Here is a 21,477-nt window from a genome sequence, read left to right as displayed (position 1 = left end):
TGGCCGCCTGCTGTTCTGAACGCTGCCCAGCTCCTGGAGCCAGGTATCAAACTGCTTATCTACAGTATATGATTAATATTTACAGGAATAAGCTAGACGTAGGCGGTATGAGTGTGTGGAGAGAGTCGCAACATGAAAATAAAGAACTAGTATATGGAAAGCCAAGTTGTTTGACTAACAAATATACAGTCGTCTGAGAGAAAGACGATGAACTTGGCTGGCAGATCCCGGTGTGTGAAAAGGAGGAGCTGGTTTCGCTGGGATTTCAAGTGGAATAAACTGTTTACTCTGAGCCCAAGAGAGCATGCAGGTAAACATCTCTCCTGCCATGTTTTTTTTTTTCTCTAGGAAGAAGTTGGGATATCTTTCTGATCAAATAGAGTGAACACCGAAGTGCTGCTGTGGTTAGAACTTGGGGGACTGAAGAAGTAAAATTTTTTATTTTTTCCTCTCTCTCTCTCCTTCTGTTCCCGTCTCTCATTTCCAAGAGGAAAAGTAGAGACAGGTGTGAATCTGTCACTTGAGTGTGGAGTACAAAATGTGATCTGAGCCCATCTCATTCCAAACTATTCCACAATCAGAACAAACAGGGTTCAGAAGAAGAACTTGACGCTTTAAAGACGACACGAGCTTCGTGAAGGCTCTGTCTGGAAATAGGCTACTCTGTGTTCTCAAACTGCAGTGAAACATTTAAAAGGGAATGGTTTAGCAGAAGACCATTCAACATCAAACAATCAGAGCAAATTCAGTACTCTATCAAGAGACAGATTAAAGGGATGGGAAAAAAGAAACTTGACATTTTTTACTCACCCTCGCTTCATCCAAAACGCATGACATTCTTTCTTCTGTGGAACTCTAAAAAGGAGATATTTTGAAGAAAGTACCCCTTTTCCACCGGCATTTGTCCGTTTCCCCTTCCATTTCCACTGCAGGAAAGGGGGTTCTGGGCTGGAATGATAGATTCAACAGAGGGTGTGTTTTGCCATTCGTTCCTCAAGTCTGTGGAAACACGCAGCCGGTTCGCAACAGGCTCCAGTTTGCATGGCTCTGGCTCCAGAACGTGAAACCAAGGTACTGACCACTTGCAAGAACGAATGGCATTTGGGGTTTCACATCACATTTTAAATTACTTCAGTCTGGTCCTCATACAAAAGCTATTGTATGGCTTCAGAAGACACGGCATAATGCAAATTTGTCATATGGATTACCTTTATGGGGTATTTTTTAGGCCGTGCGTCCACCAAAGCATTTTTTCACGCGGCTGGCGTGTTTTTTCAATGGGAGCGCCGCATTTTTAAAACGCCATGAGCGTAACGAGGCGCTGAGCGTTTTTTTCACACTGAGGCGGTCTGCGTTTTTTACAGGTTGGTGAGAATTGAAGAATGTTCGACTTTGGGTAAAACTCCGCGCTCGTCACTGTCACTTTTTACCCAACCGACCAATCACAGTGGAGGAGGGGCAGGACTAATACCACACCGACCAACTGTCACAACATTTTTTCTATACAATGACATCAACCAGCAGAGCTAACCGAACAAAAACTGTGCCGCAAATATTCTGTATCATAGCAACGAATCGTCTCAACTGAAAAAAACGCTCTCAAGCGCCCACAGCTAGGCGTTTTCAGCAGAGCGCCTAGCGTTTTTCAGCAGAGCGCCTAGAGTTTTTCAGCAGAGCGCCTAGCGTTTTTCAGCTGGCTAAAAACGCTATGGTGAACACACGGCCTTAGAGATTTCCTGTCCATGATTTACAATCATTCTACAAGCAGCTTTGACATTTTGCAAGCACATATTTTATGTTCAAGGAAGAAAGTCCTTTTAGATTTCTGGTTGTCTATTCCGCTAAGGTTTTTGGTATTCTTAAATTCCAATGATTAGTTTTCGAATGTGGTCGCATAAGATCAAAGAACCTGAAAAAAATTCTCTCTTTTGGCTTGGAGATGCCTAAAATAAAAAATTTAGCCTCAACCATTTTACATCGCGATAAAAGATCAGTACGTTAGCAGAAATCAGACTTTCCGCATGAACTTGAACGAGTGAATGTGTTCTGGAGACATGACTTTTGGTTACGTTCATACTCCATACAGCAGGGTTATGATCAAACGCATGCAGTGCTGAATTATGTAAGGGGCTTTCCAGTAAATCTGTGGAAAGGTAATACTTCAGTTTTACAGCTCGGTTGTAGTAAATTACGGGCACTGGATGAGATTTATTAAAGTCTTGACTAATATTAACTTATAAACCTTTTTATTGCAAAATCATAAAGTCTTTAAGTCTGTAAAAAACAAAATGCCACGCAAATAGGAAAAAATAGGAAGCTAGCGGTTACATTCACCTCTGAAGCATTTAAAGCATGAATTACGGCCATATTTATGGCTATATAGAATATTAAAGTGCGGAATGCCTCTAATTAAGATTTTCATGATACCTCCAGCGTTTATGCCGCCTTGCAAAGCATCAAAAAAAGCTGTTTCGCGTGTGACCTTTAGCTGGTACACTTCAGTAACGGTGCCTTGTAAAAGGGATGAAGTATTTGTAGCACTGAATAGATGAACAATTACAGCTTATTACGCCTCTCCTCAGCACGAACTATTGATCTTGTGCAATTTTATACTCAGAAATGCCTGCCTGCGGAAGATCTCGGAAATTAGACTTTCTAATTATTTCCCCAAACAAAAGGGACGAGCTTGAATCCTCTGCTGGAGTTTCTTCACCGAGTCTTGAAGTAGCATCTTTGAAGACACCCACAGGAGATTCAGAAGACATAAACAGGCGTCTCTGGGTAATATGAAAGCAGTCGCAGGGTGGCAGTAATTTAAATTGTCTCAGACTGTGCCAACACCGTCAATAACAGCGAATTATCAATGCTCTATGCCAAAAGAGTGGATGGAAATCGAGGTACAAAGGTTTTCCGCATGCATATCGCACATGACACACAGTGAGCTACGAGTTGAGTAGTGGCTGTCTGTACTCTGGATATCAAAAGGATTTATTTAACAGTCACTCTCCAGAGGCAGCGTGTTACATCTGTATAATCCTGACGGAATTTTCAAGGTTATGTTTTTAATGCTCGTTAGACGCGGAGTAAGATTCCCGAAAATATATTTAATTGGACGCGTTTAGAGGCGCGCTCTGATTTTGTCTCCCGGAGACCGAACAAACTCATTCTCTGAAATGAGAAGTGCCGTCTGAATTTCAGAGGAGAGACGTTTCGGGCTACAGTCATTATCGCAGCCTTGTGAGAGTTAATGTGGTACGCGCTCATTTGGGAATAATCAGAGTCCTTTGAACATAACGAACACTTCAACGGACTTCCTGCACAAAGCAGTTACAGCAGAGAAAGGACTGGTGGAGGAAAAGTAGAAGCGCATGAATGGAGGCGCCAATCAGCAGGAGGAAGAAAGATATTACCTCGGCCCAACCAAAAGCAAAGTCAGTTGGGCCGGTTAGCGCGGACCAATTAGCCCCTGTGGCTAGATGCTAGGTAACTATGGTATCTGTCAGCAAAACAACAACAAAAGCAAACACCACCACAATATTCCATTAATGATCATTTAAAATTGGCCATTTAATATTTCAAATCATTTAAAATAATATTAGACAACTTACTTTTTAATGCTTCCGATCAACATGCAGGGGGAAAAAACAGCCAAACAAATTCAAAACCGATAATTGGACCATTTTAGGACAATGCTAGTTCAGGTTATGAACACCACATTTGCAGTCATTATATTTGAAAGTTGTCTTACATTTCTGAATGTTTTTCAAATCTTATGAAACCAACATGAATACAGAGTACATTTCTAATAACGTGCATGTTTTTAACTCGACTTTTAACCCTCCAACATGTGTTCCTCACGCTAAGCGAGAAGTCCCTTCATTGCCCTTCAATCTTTTCCCATTTCCACGAGTCTCACCTGGGAAGAGATCTTCAACAGGAAGCCTGGAGCTCACTGGGATACATCATCAATAAATCATTAGTCTTTTTGTAGAAAAAAAAAACACGCGGCATTCTAATGAGAGGTACTTGCACAATCCGCGGCCCTACTACAAACAACCCAACAGCTTCTCATAGCTATTTGTACTCGGCTTACAACGGCAGCTGTGTACTAATGCATCATTTAGCTGCACTTTTCTTCATTATTGATTCCACGCAGCAAGCAAAGGAGAAGACGAAGGGATTGGAGAAACATAAGGAACTAACTTGCTGTACTAGCTTATCTGATGTCCTAAACAAACCCCCCTAGAAGAGTCCCACTCTCAGTGGATCTTAGCATTCTGGTAACTGGTAAAATGCCCTTTCACAGCAAGACTTACATGATTAAAAAGTATAATGTATTTGCAAACAATAAAATTTCATACCAAAACTACCAAGTCCATTTCCAGAGTAAAATGGTCAGTGTCCAAATTTATCGGGCGATCTATATTAGAGATGCACTGATGTATCGTACAATTTTTGCATATCGGTTAGCATGAAAAAGGTAGATGTAACAAACCTATGGTTTATTAATGAACTGCAACTGAGTTCTATAATGTCTGTTGGATAACCCAATGTTTTTCTCTGGGTAAAATAATTTGTGAATATCCTTGTAAACATGGTCGTAAACATGAAACAGGAAGACAGGGCGGGACATATCGAACAGCTCCTCCCCTTTTTAAAAATCCGTTGAGCTCGGTAAAGGTGCAGTTTCCTCCTAATCGCCTCCATATCGCTTTAAAATATATCATTCTGTGCAGAATTCAAATGGGTCCGATACGTTTTCTGGTCTGCGTCGTGATCCGCTCTGTGCTATCGTGTCTGGATCGAGTGACACTAACGTGAAACCAGACTTCATTCGCCCCAATGAAAAGCAGAATTACACTGCCTGAATCATTCCCTTTCCCCTATATAGTGCACTGTTCCATTCACCATGTAGAAAATTGTAAATGTGTGAAAAAATTACCAATTTTAGCCCAGCTTCTGGGTCTATTTGTAGGGGGCGGAACGCTTGAGATTTCAGAGAGCATTTGATTGGACAGAAAATCTGACGAGAAGCTGAAGTGCAGAATTTTAAAAGCGAATTTTGTCACTGTTTTGGAGCACACTAGATTAAGTAAAGAAAAGAGTAAGGCTAGCATATAGGCAAAAGCCAAATAACTTCAATTTTGATTTCATGGGGACTTTAATAAAACAACAAAAGACAAAAAAATTGCTCACTAACTTTGACCAAATAACTTTTGTAACTTTAATAAGGATTAATGTATATTTAATTTATACAAATAAAATTATATTTTACATTTGATTACTTTATTTCTTTACCTGAAATCTACTGTTAGAGCTACACAGTTTATTTCATATGTATCTTTGTTCTGTTTATTTACGTCGGCCTGTTGAATGTTAAATGGATCCAATCATGGTCAATATTTGTCTGATACACAAATAAACTAGCTAGTATACCTTAATGCATGCGTTTTTGAACTTTGCTAATTTAAAACATGATCAAAACACTAAAACACTGTTAAAATCAGTCAAAAAACCATATCGGTGCATCGCTTATAAACTGTGTAAATTCAGATCAATTGAAAAAGTTTTGTTATAACGGGATGAAAAGGCTTCTCTGAACTCGAGCTAAAATATGCAAAATTTTAACAATGTTATTTACCACATTTTAAATGCATTCACAGAGAATTCAAAATGCTTTATTTTGACATCATAAATAAGGTATCTGGTCTATTGCATCTCCTTGCTTTGAGAACATTTCTACAGTAAAGGATATGAACCGGTATTAGAAGCGAAGAAAACATTACAAAAAGTTTTAAAGAACCTTGAGTAAAACAACCAGGACAGAGACGCGAGTGAGGATTTGGGGAGAGATGTGAAAGATTCCAGTAGTGCAGAGAAATAATTCATGGGATATTAAATCGCTGATCGAGATCATAAGAATGCAGTGTCTGTTGTATTTCACATTGGAAGAACAGAATCGAAAGAATATAATCTGCAACTGTTCTTTGACTAAAAGAGCTCTGGCCACTGATAAGAAGTTGGTGTGATATTGTATAATGTCACAAGCATCACATTATTTGTAGCTCAACCTCTGGTTTTCACATTTACACCTTTCTCGAATGTGGTCAGAATCCGTCGGGATGTGGCTTTAGCGGGCTTCGAAATGATCTAGGATGCATTTGCAACTTGCTTTTAGTTAGGGCAAGTGCTGCCCGATTTGCTCACCAAAAATGTAGGTGTAAATGGGCCCCAAGTTACAAATTGCCAGAAGCAGCTATTCGACAAAAACTGCCAGCGTTTTTCTGCTCTCTGTTAGAGATAAGTGCGAAATGATGAAATTTTGACCTAGGAGTTTGTATCAGACACATTTCATTTTGCCATATGAAATCATGCGAGTGAAGCTTAAGAGTTTCCACTCCACACAACTAGAATGATGCAATGTTTGCTCTATATAAACCCTGCCGGCCTTGTTAGCTTGTATCTTAAAGTTATCCTGCCTTAGCAGAGATATTAGAGTAAAAATTTGTCTGGACTCTTAATGACAGAACAAGCTAATAACACATATTACAAAACAAATGCTGATTCATATTTGTTCGCACCTCAGGTCAGGTCATCTTTACTGTATTAAACTGTCTTTGAGGATAGAGCCCAGCTTGGGGCAGTGACCTCGTCTTGTCTGTGAAACCACAACCGAGAACAAAGGGCCTATACTCGCCAATCCAACTACAAACAAGAGGCATTCATTGGCTTTGAAGTGGAATAAAGGGAAATATAAAAAGAAAATCAAGACCTCTGCTATCCTTTTATTTTATATTCTTGGCCTTTCTTAGTCAGGGCTCCAGGGTTAGCTCAGTATCCAGGATACTATTCAGCATCTAAGCCTTTAGTTAGGTGAAACGAAGGCTGGCTGTATAGTGCCATACTGCACGCAGATGCGTGGATACAACGAAAAAACAGCACAAGTATCAAGCAAAGGCCTCCTGGGGCAATAATGAGCACCCTGGAATGGCACAACGGATTTGCTTAAGACTGGACAGAGCCGCTAAAGCCTCCAAATCTATTGTTTGAGGGGTTGCAAAAGTGTCAACGGTACACTGCATAATAATTAGCCCATTTGATGCTTTTGAAAACAGACTCAATGGTCCATATCGGTCTTCATGCGTTTCTTTACAAGCCCATAAATAAATCTGCAAGTGATGCCATCGGCTTCTTCTGTCGAAACAGCTGTTTGGCTGCATCGGTTATGATTGTGAACCTTCTGTTCATCTTCCAACGAGTCAAATGACACGTATAAAGAGCAAAGAGACATTCAGATGCGACACGCATCACCCACAATGGCCCTCATTCAATCTGGGAATGGATCCAATATTTTGAACCATCATTTCTGTTGACTGTGATCCAAGCCGCCTCTATTTTCTGGTAACAATTGTTCAAAACAGTCATAGGGATTTGGATCGAAATTAGAGAGAGTAAATGAGCACATGACGAGAGTATATGCATTTTTGGTTGAATTATAAATTGAATATATAGGACTTACATTATGGTTTTGGACCAAAAACTACTGGAGATGGCAACAAGTCAAGTCACCTTTATTTTTATAGCGCTTTATAAAATACAGTTTTTCAAAGCAGCTTAACAGTGATAACAGGAAGATGATGATTCAATGATGCAAACAGAATTCAATACGACTGTAAAGCAGCTAAAAAAAGAAGAAGATTTGATTCAGTTTCATTGTAAAGATCATCAATTATTAAATGAGTTCAATTCGGCTGTAAAGCAGTTCTGCAGAAAACGGTGATGTCATCATCCAGGGGTGCGTTTCCCAAAGCCAATCATGGTCACAACTTCTGTCGTTACCAATAAAGTAATTTAATTTTTTTTTGAAAAACGCACCCCTGCTCAGTTCTCATCAGATAGTGTCAGCGCAGTCAGATCAATAATATTGTTGAATATTAAGTGTCCCCAACTAAGCAAGCCAGAGGTGACAGTGGCAAGAAACCAAAAATCCACACTTGTATGAAGAGGTTAAGATAATCACGCAACTGCAGTTTAAACGAGTACATGTTTTTTTTTTTATTGAACATTGTTCTAGTGCGCATGTGTCAAGTCTGTTTGCAATGCCGTGCATGTAAAAAATAAACTTGGGCTTTAACCCGTAAACAGGCAAGAGTGGTAAATGAACAGCAAAAAATAATTTCATGTCACTTTTTATAACATCTGGAGTTAAGTAAAACGCATTGAGAGGAATTTTTGAAATGGGGAAACTCTCGCCTTGAGGTCCACTGTCCTGCCGGGTTTAGCTCCATCCCTAATCAATCAAATATTGTCATTTATAAGGAGATTTCTACTGAAGTAAACTACGCTTTAGTTCATAGTGCAAGATAGGAAAATGGATTTCAATGTTACATTTTCATCTGAGACCCATTTCAAGCGGATTCCTTCATAAAAAAAATAACGGTTTTCAAACAGACACAAACACGATGAAGGCTTTATGCTTCTTTTATTGATAAAGAATAAATGAAGTCACCTTCAAAAGTAGTCAAACCAATAACATAAAACCAACCCACTCCAAACAAATCTGCAGTAGGCAAGGACATTATATGAATCCATTTTACAGACTAAAGTGAATTTTGCTTTACACATGAACTCATGTTGGTGTTGATGTAAGTGCAGAGACTACAAAAAAGGTAGAGACAAACTGTAATTATGAGGACAAATACAATATTTACACATAAATAGAGACAGAAAGGAGGATTTACATAAACATTTTTAGAAGTGATTCTGGAGAATAAATATGGCAGGCTGACCACAACTCTCTTTTGACTTTTAGAAACCAATACCCCTGAATCAACAACAATAAAAAAAATCACTTCTAAAAGTACACGGCTGCATTTCAAACCAGACATTACTGTGGTAGCATCCCACTGAAAACGCAATGGCCAGATGTCTATAGCTTTATAAAAGCTGAAAACTAGATTAGTTTAGGATTAAGAAATAAAACATGAAATACTTTGCACTACGCAGTGGTTAATGCGTGAAAACTCTACTCTAATAAAATCAGAACACGACTGTTATAAATGTCCCTACGTTAATTAAATGTGCCCAGACATCGCCATCAACACAAGCCGTTCCTTCATTTGGTGGGTTCTGGACCTGTAAATTGCTTGGATGTGCTAGAGGACGTGGTACCGTAGTGTGGAATTAATTTCAATACTGTAGAGTGCAGGACGCAAAGTTCAGATCAGGTGAGTTGTGGATCTGCTGAAGGTGTGATACTTCCTCTCAAAGGCAGAGGAGAGGTTGATCATGGATGGGGAATGAACAGCCTGGAAAAAGAAAACCAAAAAAATTTAATATAGCGATGAAAGGATAGTTTTAGGGTAATACTGGGTTATTTCCATTCCAGTCTGTAATTAGTTTAAGACCCAAGAGTGCTGAATTGGACGTGGTGGATGTGTTAACCTTTGGTGCATTCCCATACCCAGAAGACCTTGTTAAAGATTCAATGCAGGGCTTGAGTGCTGGTTGAGCTGGAATGCTCTTAGGGCACTTTTTACAAACTATTCATACTGGAGACTAGGAGTGGGCGGTATGACAAAAAAAAATAATTGTATCACTGTGTGAGCGATTTCATAAAATCACACTATCATTTTTTTTTTTTACAATGATATATTTAAAGTGCCTTCCTACAGAAGGTTTGCATGCATTCAAGATTACTTTAGGTGATGGGCAAATTATATAATGAGAAAATTAGATTCAGGGTGCTTTCAAACGAACTCTGGAGCGGTTCGATTGTGGTGCGAATGTGATTCGACCTCGAACAGACCCAACTGCCAAAGAACTGCACATTTTTGGACTAAACCAGCTACCGTAGTCAGCTGCGCTGTGATAAATAAAGCATGCACAGTTGAGCTTCGGTTTATGTTCGCTGATCAATGTTTGTGTGAATAAAAGCCTAAATTTAATATTCATCAAATACAGCGACCAAGTCGCTTATAAATCAGACATTTTAGTCCAAATTTTCTGATGAATTAGTTTTACGAACCCTTTATGAACTTTTGGAATCTTCGAAATTGGTAGTTGTGTAGCGGTTAACGGAGGGACAGAAATATCTCATATTTCATTAAAAATATCTACATTTGTATTCTAAAGATGAACGAAACTCTTACGGGTGTGGGATGACATGAAGGTGAGATGACAAGTCATTTTTGGATTAACTAGCCCTTAAAAAAAAAGAAAAAAAAAGAAAAGTATAACCAGTATAAAAATATGCAAATGAGGTCTCGCTCTCCCTCTCTATTTTATATATATTTTTACATTACATTAAGGTACTTTAACAGTTTAATTGTCATCCAGTTTTCATGATCAAAACTGTCAAATAATGTTTTTATTTGTAATTTTGTTGAGATTAACAGTTCACGGTATATTCACCATCACACCGCCCATCCGTACAGACTCCTAACAGAACTACAGCTCATCTTCGTGGATTGAGGCTAGGAACTTAACATTACATTTTCTGTCTTTTAACCAAAGGCCAGTGCCTTTTTTAAGTGTTCTAGCAGAAGCCAGAGGTTCACGGGTTTTTGTAGAAGTTTATTCAAGAGGGGTTAGAAGAGGCGAGGGGAGAAATCCGTGTTAATGATATTGGCTTTACAAGCTCGCTGAGGTAAGAATGCACACAGTTGACCCTAGTTAAGTGTTCACCCATCAGAACCAACAGTGTTACCCGAAGGAATAACCTACATGCAGAGGATAATACTAGATTCTCTTCTTGAAACAGATGTGAGGGTGAAAAGGAGGTTAGCAAACCACAAACCCAATTTATTTAGCTTTACTCTTAATGAGCCCACCGATGTAACAAGCACCAGGCTGCTTTCACACATGCACACAAATAATCCTATTACTTAGCATTGCTTAATAAGAATTAAGGTGGCCTTGCAGTGCCGTTGGAGGCCTCGGGATCAATAAAGGTGGCCGATGGCAATGAGGAGGGAAAAAACATTTGATGAATTGCCTTGTGTGTTAAACGAAACATGCACACACACGCCAGTATACAGATGATACTTTATGGGTTTAAATTAGAAATAGGAGGAGATTAAATCACGGTCATCAGCCACTTTACAGCTTTCACGCCCATAGATCATGCCAATGTGATCTCGTAACAGTCTCACAGTAAAAATATGAGATTTATGGAAAAAAAGAAAAGAAATCACATTGTATGCCGCAGTAACAATTACGTCTTTATATGAGGACCGCCATTATACTCAGAATCATGGAACTATAAAAGCATGTGTCAGCTGGTCTCATATTTTACCCATCATAAATGATCTGAGGTCTGTGTTAAAGGCATATTTCACCAAAAATAAGGATATTTCTGTCTTTTTTTATTTTGTAGAACAGAATTTCTAGGTTATTTACCAAGCAATAAAAAGTGGACGGGGTCCTGGATTGTCAAGCTCCAAAAAAATAAAGGAAATAATTTATTTATTTAAATATTATAAAAGGGTTTCATATGAATAATAAGAAGCATTTCAGTTCGAATTTGTATTTATTTATGTCCTTTGCTGTCCAAATCCCAGGGTTGTTAACTAAAACTATTAAAAATCGTTTTCATTAATTGAAATAAAGCAGAAATTAAATAACTTAATTTAGAATTAATGCTTTGGCAACTAACTGAAATAAAAATTATTTTAATGAATTTAAAATGTACTAAAATTAAATGGCCAACAAAAAATACATTTCATTTATTAATTTAAATTGATTTATTAATCAAATTAATTAAACAGAAAATATAAAAAGCCAATTCAAAATGTTAATAAAAGAGTACTAAAATAGTATACAAATAATACTTACAGTAATGCAACGTGACAACTTTGAAGACATGACATCGGTATGATGGCCAATTATTGATCACGTGATGCATATTCGTAAATCATAACGTTAAAAGTTGGAATTTGCAGAAGTGCGAATGAGATGATAGCTACTTCAGAGGTCAGGACAAGTTAAAGGAGAACTCCGGTCAATTTTAACATTGAGCTCAATTTTTAGTAAATTTGGAGTGCTGTCAATACAGAGAACAACGACAAAAATCGGTGTTGCCTACACTGTTATCCTATTTTTAAAATGTGCACCCTATTGACTTGAATGGGGCAAATTTTAAACCTGCTTTTATCCTCTTAACATATTTGATGTGTCATACAAGTGCCCAGCCATGTTGAGTGATTCCTTAAGAGTGAACACGAGTGAATCTGACTTCAGTAGATGTGAAAAATATGAATAAAAATTATGTTATATCAGCCAGCGCAAATACCTGTATTTAGTACCTGTTTTCGGTGGAAGTCCAAAGTAATCGATTGTCGAGTTCACGTGCGTGATCATAGTAACTAAACCTATGCGCGTGAACTCGACAATCGACTACTTTGGACTTCCACCGAAAACAGGAACTAAATACAGGTATTTGCGCTGGCTGATAGAACATCATTTTTATTCATATCTTTCACATCTCCTGCAGTCAGATTCACTCGTGTTCACTCTGAAGGAATCACTCAACATGGCTGGGCACTTGTAATGACACATCAAGGATGATAAGACTAAGAACTGGTTAAGTTTAAAACTTGCCCCATTCAAGTAAATAGGGTGTAAATTTTAAAAAGAGGATAACACAGTGTAGGCAACACCGATTTTTGTCGTTGTTCTCTGTATTGACAACACTCCAAATTTACTAAAAATTGAGCTCAATGTTAAAATTGACCGGAGTTCTCCTTTAACAATGGTCAAAATGTCAGTTAAGTTACAGTTATGGACCTTTATTTGTCATTTGCTGCCAATCTGGACCCCCATTCACTCATAATGGAAAAAAGAGAGGCCACTACATTTCTAACAATTACATAAGTTACTTAAACTCAGTCATACAGGGTGAGGGTAACTAATTTTCGTTTTTAAGTGATACCTCTGAACATATCCTCTGATCATCTATAATAAATGAGTGCCACCATAGCCCATCCGTGTGCTAGTGAGTAAGTGTTGACACCGTCCCCAGATGCAGTAGGAGTTAGTAAGTCACAGTGAGTCAAAGAGGCAGAACTGCTGTGCTCACATTAGGAGTCCTAGAGGTGGGTCTCCCGCCGCGGGGACCTGCGCTGCGGTTCGGGGGGCGCCAGCAGCTCTATGCACTGAGCCGCTGGGAGGGACAGGACGGATGGTCTGGGCTGGGTCTCGGGAGCTCTCTCTGGACTGCACGGAGTGCGGACACACAGTGGGACTCTGGGCCGCGGAGCATGGTCCAGAGAGTTTGACCGCTGAACCACTGCGCTTTTAATAGAGCCGGTCAGACTGAACGTAGAGGCTGAACGAGACATCTACTCACACACGGAGGGAAGAGGGAGATGGAGAGAAAGAGAGAGAGAGAGAGAGAGAGAGAGAGCGCATTAACCTCATCTGGCTCCGTCCCTGCATCGCATGGCTTCACAATTACTCACTTTAAAATTGAAAGAGGAAGTGAAAAATTTGAACGCGATCTCGTTACGAACGCAGGGATTTCTCAAATATTTAGCAGTGCATGAATCACCTTAATGAAAAAAGGTAAAAATATCCCTTTTCAAGGAACGAGACGCATTTGAGAGCAGTAGCACTAGTGCCACTAAGTTCTACAGATGGTGGAACCAACACCTGGTCTTGTAGCGCTGGGGGGATTTTTAATCAAAGGTAATTTAATCATAAAATTACTATTATTTCTGCTATTAAGTGCAGTAACTAATAATATTCCATGTTTATTTCTTGGAAATGCACATTTGACCGTAAAGCACTAAGCTTGAGCTAAGATGCAGTAATAACAGTAACATGTAAAAACCTGGTTTTTATAGGCAAAAATTGTTACCTTTTTATTTTTGGTCATCACATTAATTAAATTGGATAATATTAAGAGCTTTGAAGAGCTGGAAAAAGTGACGCACTTGAAAGCCCTTGAAAAAAAAAAGTGCTTGAATTTCACTTTCAAAAGGTTGTATGAACCCTGAAATGAATAATGTAAAAACATTTGACAATTTCTCCCACAATACCATGGTTACAGTTGTAGACATCCCACGGTTACAGTTGTAGACATCCCACCTCTACCCTAAAGGTCTGAGAGTCTCCCACATGTTGATAGCGGCTCCCTGACTGACGCACATTTTATACAAGCGCGCGACCTGGGTAATGCGGCTTACGACTCTATTAAACTCAGATTATAATATATTATATTGTGTAGTATATAGGGTGGGTGGAGGTTGGAGGGGTTGATGAAATGAGTTTTTGTAGGGTGGGATGTCTGCAGTTAAGGTTGCTACATTAAATGCATGGTGAATGTCGTGATTTGTCGACTGAAAAGCTTTCTATAACTTTATAACAGAATTCTGCGCTGAATCTGAATACTTTTCACGAGATATCGCAGCGATGTTATTAACACTGCTTTGTCAATGGATTTCCCAGCATGGTGTAGTTACGGTGTCACATGATCGAGATCAGATGTCTATAATATTGGACCAATCTGATAAACGGTCCACGCTGCGCAGCTCAAACCAGAAGCGTGGTTTTGTTCTGCTTTTGTTTCGTTTGCAGTTAAAAAATGTTCCCATATGCAACAGAAATGGCAGCTCTTAGTTGGGCAACGCTGTGGTGGCACCAGTGCGACATCAATTTTAGTCACATCAGCAAAAAAAAAAGAAAAAAAAGAGACCGCAATCTGGAGCCCTGCATTACGCTGAAGGAAAGAAAAACAGGAGTGAATGACCAAAGCAACAAGTAAATCCTCAGAGGGAAATTCAATCCAACTGAATTGGCAAGTCATACTGTAAAGGTTTAACTGTGAAAAATGAGATTAAATCAAAATACGCATTTATGTAAATGCCTGTTCGCACCAAGTGTGATGCCACTAAATGACAGTATCATATTTCCATACCTGCTCGCGCAGACATCACACGACATCAGCGCTTTCCATAAGGCTACGCAGAGTTGTAGACAGACAGCCACCATAAAAAAATAAGACAGCGGCAAAAATAAACCGCAGCCAGTTCCTCCTAGAGGTCTGCTACCCGACCCGAGCCCGACGGGTCCCGAAAAACTCACGGGTTTTAGGTCGGGTTCGGGTTAATGTTTAATGAATAGCCTCGGGTTCGGGTCGGGTTTGTAACTTAGAAAAACTATGTAGGATATACAAATAGTTTGCGAGCCGTGTGCTGGTCTGCTTGCTATGTTGTGATCGTAATTATGAGCATGCGAGAGAAAGTAGGCTACGTGCGCAGTTTCAGCGTCCTCCTCCGATTGCGGTGTTGTGACCGAAATAGTGCGCAGGGGAGCACATGCGAGCAACAGTTTAGTTAAAATAAATATGAATAATTTTTAATTGATCATATATCATTTTACAAAACAGTTTTGCGCATGTGCTCCCGCGCGCGCTATTTCAGTCACAACACCATAATCAGAGGACGACGCGCTGAAACCATCAACTGTCAAAGCTGCTCTTCGTAACTCGTACTGAAAAGAATACAAGCTATTTGTGTAAATAGTTGTGCAACTAAGCGAACTGTTTTGAAGTTTAATGTTTGAGCTCCAAGGGAATTTGTGACTGTTTCACCTGTTCAACCACATCAAAGGTTCGTAATTAGTAAGTCCGTGCTTCATCTCTTCTTTTTTTTCTTGTGTGCTGAATGATGAGGGGGTCGCTGTGCCTTGGTGAAACGGTGTTTGTAGCATACTTTTTTAAATATAATTTTTTTTAACTATTTTAATCTAGTTGCAAGCAATCATAAAATACAGCATTTTGCACAAAAAAAAAAAAAAAAAAAAAAAGTAGGCTATTTACTGTGAGAAACGGACCTTGGGATCAGGCTTAAAATATAACCTTAATGTTCGGGTCGGATTAAATGATTTCAGGTTCGGGCTTAAGTTTAAAGCCAGTGTAGACCTCTAGTTCCTCCTGAACCAAAACACTGAACTTGTGCTGCATTCACATGTCGTAACCAGTGACGTTCTACCCGGAGCTGTTCACATCCTCAGACCCAGATTTTAACGTTCTATTGCAACACTAGCAACGAGGAATCTGCAGCAGTCAGGTGGTACAAGTAAAAGCTCTATAGGTTGTTTTTGTTCATTATTATTGTTATGCAAGTTATGTGCTTTGAGACATTAAGTAATTTAACGCCATCTCTCAGATTCTGCTCTTGCTCATGTGTTTTGAAGGAGGTGTGGCTTTGGAGAGCGCTGTAAAGGGAGAGTGGAATCTCATGCTTTCAAAAGCTAGATTGCTATTCCTAGCCTCTCCGGAATTGCCTACCTTTAAAAAAATTAATACTCAAAAGTCAAAGATCAGTACCAATTGTTGTTATTTCTTTTCTAATTTAAGCAAAATGTGCTTATTTATAAAATATATACATTAAAACATACAGCAGCTACACATTTAATTTTAGATTAATAGTAATAGTGTATTTTAGTAAACAGTAAAAAAAAAAAAAAACCTGCCGAGTTCCGTCAAATCTCAACCGTGCTAATATTCAGAACAGCAGCACGCTTGAAATTTTGATGAAAAGGGAATTGAAAATGCCCATTCTGCTCTGAACTAGCAGAAACGTACAGATGAAAAAAAAAATAAAGATCTTGTTCATGTTCCTTGAATAGGCACCAGGGCTGACAAGCTCCAAAAACAAGCTTTTTTTTTTTTTTGCTTTATTCTTTGAGTGAATTAGCCTTGAAGGAGCACATACTATAGATGCATCATGTTGTTGTGCATGTTTTTCTGAACATTAGTAAGAGGATTGTGTGAATAGGTCTTAAATGTGAGTGCGTTATATTATGCTGCATCAATCGACCGGGTGTGCGTCTTTTATTCGTATGTTAGACCAGTGGATTTGTGAGAAGAAAAAGAAAGACAGAAAGTGTGTGTGGACTCACAGCCAGTGTGGAGCTGCTGGACATTCGGCCCATGTGATCGCCATCTGGGCCAGGACTCCTCTCATCTGGGGTACCATTGGCCATAAATGCCCTCTGAAGCACACGCTTGGGGGTTTTAGTGAAAGAAAACGCTCGTGTGACCTAAACACAAAAATGCACAATTAGTCTATACGTTTTCTACAAGGCACGTGTTAAGAATAGTTACTTGGTTCTGAATGCTTTCTTGAGAATGATATCATATTGACAGCAAGACCAAATTTGCATGCGAGTTGTGCCATCGTTTTCAATAGTTTCAGGTTCCTCGCTCTACCTTCTTTGAGGTCTTTTTGATGGCCCTGGATGCTCGGCTGAGCGTGCTGTCCATGTCCTTTGTGCTCACTTGGACGGAGTCAGGATCAGTGCTCTGAATGAGATCTTCCTGTTTAAGACATGGAAAATTAAATAAATACACAGCGATACTGCTGGCCTGTCAAAATGCAAAGAGAAGCGTCACTGTTCAGCTTTCCAAACAGCTGGGGCTTCTTGATATTCAGGGAAGCAGAGAATGAATGAGGCCGCATATCACGCAGGTGACGTGTGGATAGGTCGCCACCTCATGGTCGATGGGGGAACTGCAGGAACGGGTCAAAATGCACTTAGCCGCAGGGTTTGGTCTGGTTGTTTAATTATAAAGAGAAATACATGCATCTGCCCGCCTGCACCAATTACATGTGCCGTGGTGGATGGCCTGGGCGGGACCTGCGTTTCTGCAGCATGAAGATAAAGACGTCTGTGTCTGAAGTGTAAAGTTCAAGTACAATTCCACTCTTAATTACATTAATCTGCCTCCCAGTTTAACCACACAGGAGCATCTAATAGGATTAGCCAACACCAAAAGGCCCACACAAACCTCCTAATTTATAGCCACAATAAAAGAAAGCAGAGCTAATAAAATAAATAATTGAGTTCTGTTCCAGGCCTGAGGGGGATGATCTGAGGAGGAAGTGGCCATGTTTCTATATGTGTGTGCGCGTTCACTCACCGCATCAGCTCGGCAAATCGTGTCGGCCACTTGTCGACATAGAGTTTTGAGCCAGGCAGATTTCAGGGTGTCCTCGGCCGTCAACTTGAAACTGAATAACAGGTTCTCCTGTTCTGTAGGAGGACGTACCACCAGGGCAAAGGCATTCTGACAATCTGAGATATAAACAAATACACACAAAAATGTGAGGTCAGGGATGTGACCTAGAACTAAGGCTGACGGCATGAATCTGCAGGATGATACGAGACCCTTTCAGAGTTTATCTTCTAATAATGACCAGCTGGCTGTACATTGTCACTGACATTTTGTTCGTTTGAAAACATAAAACATTCACAACACATTTAACTTCTTTCAGATTTCGTCTTTCCAAGTGAAACAAGATTCAGCGGGAATCAATGTAGGGCAGGAGTTCATTCTATACATTGATGGGACCATAACAAGTGGACTACTGGGAAATTAGTTAATTTGAAACATGAAATGGATTCTAGTACGAGGAGCCGCTCTTGTGGACGCACCGATTTGAATCAGTCAAATTTCCAGGCTCCAGAATGTGATCTTCATCAATAATGTGCTATTACGGTGTGAAATTATGGTCTTACTGTGACTTTAGCTCATCAAAATCCAGTCAAGTAGGGCTGGGTGATATATTAAAAATTCACAATATATTCTCAATGATTCTGCTGGCAATAAAAAAATAATGCTGTGAATATTGCAAAGATTTTATGTGCGTTTTATGGCCATAGAATTTCCTAAAGACCACAGAATCAGATTAGTTTTGTGATCCTTCCATTTCCTTGTTTGGCATAAAAGAATTCAGACGTGTTTTAATAGCATATCCGCTATAGACAATAACAAAAATTATTTTAGAGCCTGTAAGTTTGATTCATTTCTCTGAACTGGTTTCAAAGAATCAAATCAAAACTCTTACAAATATAGCAATACATAGCACCTCTATATAGTTTGATCACACATTTTAGGTGAGGATGTAAAAGTAAACAAGATTAAGGATTTAGTGTCCTTTAGAATCTGTTTTAGACCAAAATGCAATTAATTTTTACCAACATCAGCCAGCTCTACAGTAAACTGACACACTTTACACATAACCAGACTTTAACCTCCCTCTCCAGGGTGCCAATTCAGAACACAGAAAACTCAAATATGCACGAGTGCACTTGGTAGGATGCAGAATGTCGGGTGGTCCCCTCACCCTCTGTGTCTTGGATGTCAAGGACTCTTCTGATCTGGGACAGGGGCATCAGGGCTATGTGTTTGAGCTGGGCGGGCGGCCGTGTCTGACCCAACGGACTCCGGAACGTGGTTATCACCTTGTGTCTCTTCCTGGCGATCTGAATATGAAGACGCACACACATATTAAACTCTTAAAACATGCAGCTTTCTTCATAATGCAGGAATGTCAAATGTTCTCTTCTGGAACAGTGGGGAGTCCTTCTGGTGCTTTAGAAGAGACGAAATGTGTAATGCAGATCGGGGTGACAGATATGCATACTGAGGACTTCCTAAAATGAATAATTGATCACTCAGAGTCTTCCCTTCTCCTTGTTCTCATTACTAGGCCAGAGCCGGCATTGGGCGAGGAGGACCACCGCCGCATGCCGGCACACACGAGCGAACCCCTCCACGGGGCTTAAACGCATCCCCTCACTAATTGGGGAAACAGGCCAGAGAGTCGAGTCAGCAAGCACAGATTGAACACGCATAAATTATACACATTTCTTTCTTCAACCGCTCACCCGTAAACTGAACAAACAATTGTTGAGGTTGCTGAAATTTTGGAGAAGAGAAAAAGGGAGGAAATTTAGGGAGGACAGAGGAAAGGGAAGACCAAAAAAGAGGTGTCCACTAGATATTCACAAACAAAACATGATAAATCTAGTTTGAATACATGTGCTAGTTCCTTAGAAAGCTAATTAGGTTCACACATGCATCAAAAATGTTTAGTTAATGAAAAAAATGTCAAATGGAGTAAACAATGGTAATATTTTCCTGACACTATGTAAATATGAGAGTATATGAATAATTTTTAAACAGTAATAAAGTGAAAAGTATTGTTACAAAATAAATACTTGAATCATAAATATTCTGGTGTTGTCTTGAACTATGCAGTCGCAAAAAGTCAAATTATTTGTTCCTACTTTTAAATAATAATAAAAAACACAAATTTCTGCATTTAAAATGGTACATTTTCCTTCATTACATTTTCAGGATAATTACACCACCTAAAAATAATCAAAAAGAATTTTCATTCAGAACATGCTTATAGAAGAGGTGCATTTAAATTGCTGTCAGCATTTAATACATTTTATTGTTTTTGAACATTTCATAACATTTCATGAAAATGAGTGGAAGGATCCAGATACACAAACAAAATAATAAATAACTAATAGATTCACAAAACAACAGTGGATAGCTCCAAAGTCATTCTGATACTTAGCATTCACACTTTTTATCAATGTAATTGTTTTTTAAATGCAATGTGGGTGTAATAATAGCAATATAGTGAAAATCTAGCTAGTAGTTTGACATCATAAGGCTATCATTAAAAAACCCATAAACAAGACCAGAAATCAAGACTAATGACTTTCATATATTGGTGCTGCTTTTGGGAAGCTGATGGAGCATTTGCATTATGAAGAAAAGAGGGAGGGGACCTGCTTCCCATCTGTAATATTTCCATAAACGCATTCAGAAGAGCAGTTATGGTGCAGTGATAAGGAAAGACTGAGCTTTACCTCCAAACAGTCGTTGAAAAGGAAGAGTGTGACATGTTCTCCCCGATCGCAGGGTTTGTCTCCCAGAGCGATGGTCTCCACCCTGTGAACCAGACTCCGGTGGGACGACAACAGATTGGCCTGCAGGCGCACACAAACACACACACAAAAATCAGTTTCATCCTCGCATGACATTTGCAACCTTTTCAGCAAATGAATTAATTATAAGTGATTGGAGTGCAGAAATTTGTTCAAATCAATCAGAGCGCCTGATGAACATGCTGCATTTCCTGTCTCCGAGTCTGAGCCTGCGGGCACATATTCTCAGATTCCTCTGAGTGCTGTTCCTGGATCAGACTGACTCGTGTCCATGCTGCTTCAGTTCCCATGAGCTACAAAAACCAAACTGATCCAGGAAAAGCTGGGGGGGCGATCATTGGTTTGGCAGCCCCCGTCTCTAAACGCAGCTGTTCTGGGGCGAGTCTGACAGGAGACAACATGAGCTGACTCACTCTGATCGATTTAATGGTGAGAGGAAGTTTCAGACAGCATGGCAGCATCTCCCACCACAGACAGAAGACTGAGGAACGGCAGCCAACGATACAGTGACACACTGTTAACATTTTTCTGTTAAAATAGCCATATTCAACACATTCAAGTCTACTTCTAAATGTTAGTAAAGCTTTAAAGCACCAGAAATGGTTAAAGGAACACGCTGACTTTTTGGGACTTTAGCTCATTCACTGCATCCCCCAGAGTTAGATAAGTCCATACATGCCCTTCTCATCTCCGTGGGTGCCATAACTCTGTTTGACGTCCCCC

The 21,477-nt window shown here is 39.5% G+C and overlaps 2 protein-coding genes and 1 long non-coding RNA gene across 10 annotated transcripts in view; 2 read left to right on the top strand and 1 right to left on the bottom strand.

Annotated features, from left to right (window-relative positions):
- LOC306990460 (spermatogenesis-associated protein 16-like) overlaps positions 1–425 on the top strand; it is a gene marked incomplete at its 5' end in the record, with an annotated part of 111,660 nt that extends 111,235 nt beyond the window's left edge. The window contains one exon of the mRNA XM_079597336.1: positions 349–425. Coding sequence (XP_079453462.1) covers positions 349–385 — 37 coding nt within the window. The 3' untranslated portion in view covers positions 386–425. The remainder of the gene's footprint in view (positions 1–348) is intronic.
- The window catches only part of LOC306990423, a 598,642-nt gene that overhangs the window by 521,753 nt on the left and 55,412 nt on the right, over positions 1–21,477 (top strand). The window lies entirely within an intron of this gene.
- Positions 8,465–21,477, bottom strand: part of ect2 (epithelial cell transforming 2) — a 33,816-nt gene continuing 20,803 nt past the window's right edge. For 4 of the 8 annotated variants that reach the window (XM_079597214.1, XM_079597216.1, XM_079597218.1 and 1 more), the window contains 7 exons: positions 20,677–20,796; positions 19,134–19,272; positions 17,927–18,081; positions 17,216–17,323; positions 16,906–17,046; positions 13,079–13,340; positions 8,465–9,308 (listed from right to left, as the gene is read on the bottom strand). In XM_079597214.1, the coding sequence (XP_079453340.1) occupies positions 13,089–13,340; positions 16,906–17,046; positions 17,216–17,323; positions 17,927–18,081; positions 19,134–19,272; positions 20,677–20,796 (915 nt within the window). In that variant the 3' untranslated portion in view covers positions 8,465–9,308; positions 13,079–13,088. The remainder of the gene's footprint in view (positions 9,309–13,078; positions 13,341–16,905; positions 17,047–17,215; positions 17,324–17,926; positions 18,082–19,133; positions 19,273–20,676; positions 20,797–21,477) is intronic. The other 4 variants (XM_079597217.1, XM_079597219.1, XM_079597220.1 and 1 more) reach the window with 2 other exon arrangements.

The sequence above is a fragment of the Phoxinus phoxinus genome (assembly GCF_949152265.1).
Source record: "Phoxinus phoxinus genome assembly, chromosome: 22".
Classification (NCBI taxonomy): domain Eukaryota; kingdom Metazoa; phylum Chordata; class Actinopteri; order Cypriniformes; family Leuciscidae; genus Phoxinus; species Phoxinus phoxinus.
The sequence above is the reverse complement of the archived record's forward strand: the minus strand, read 5'-3'. Positions and strand labels throughout refer to the sequence as shown.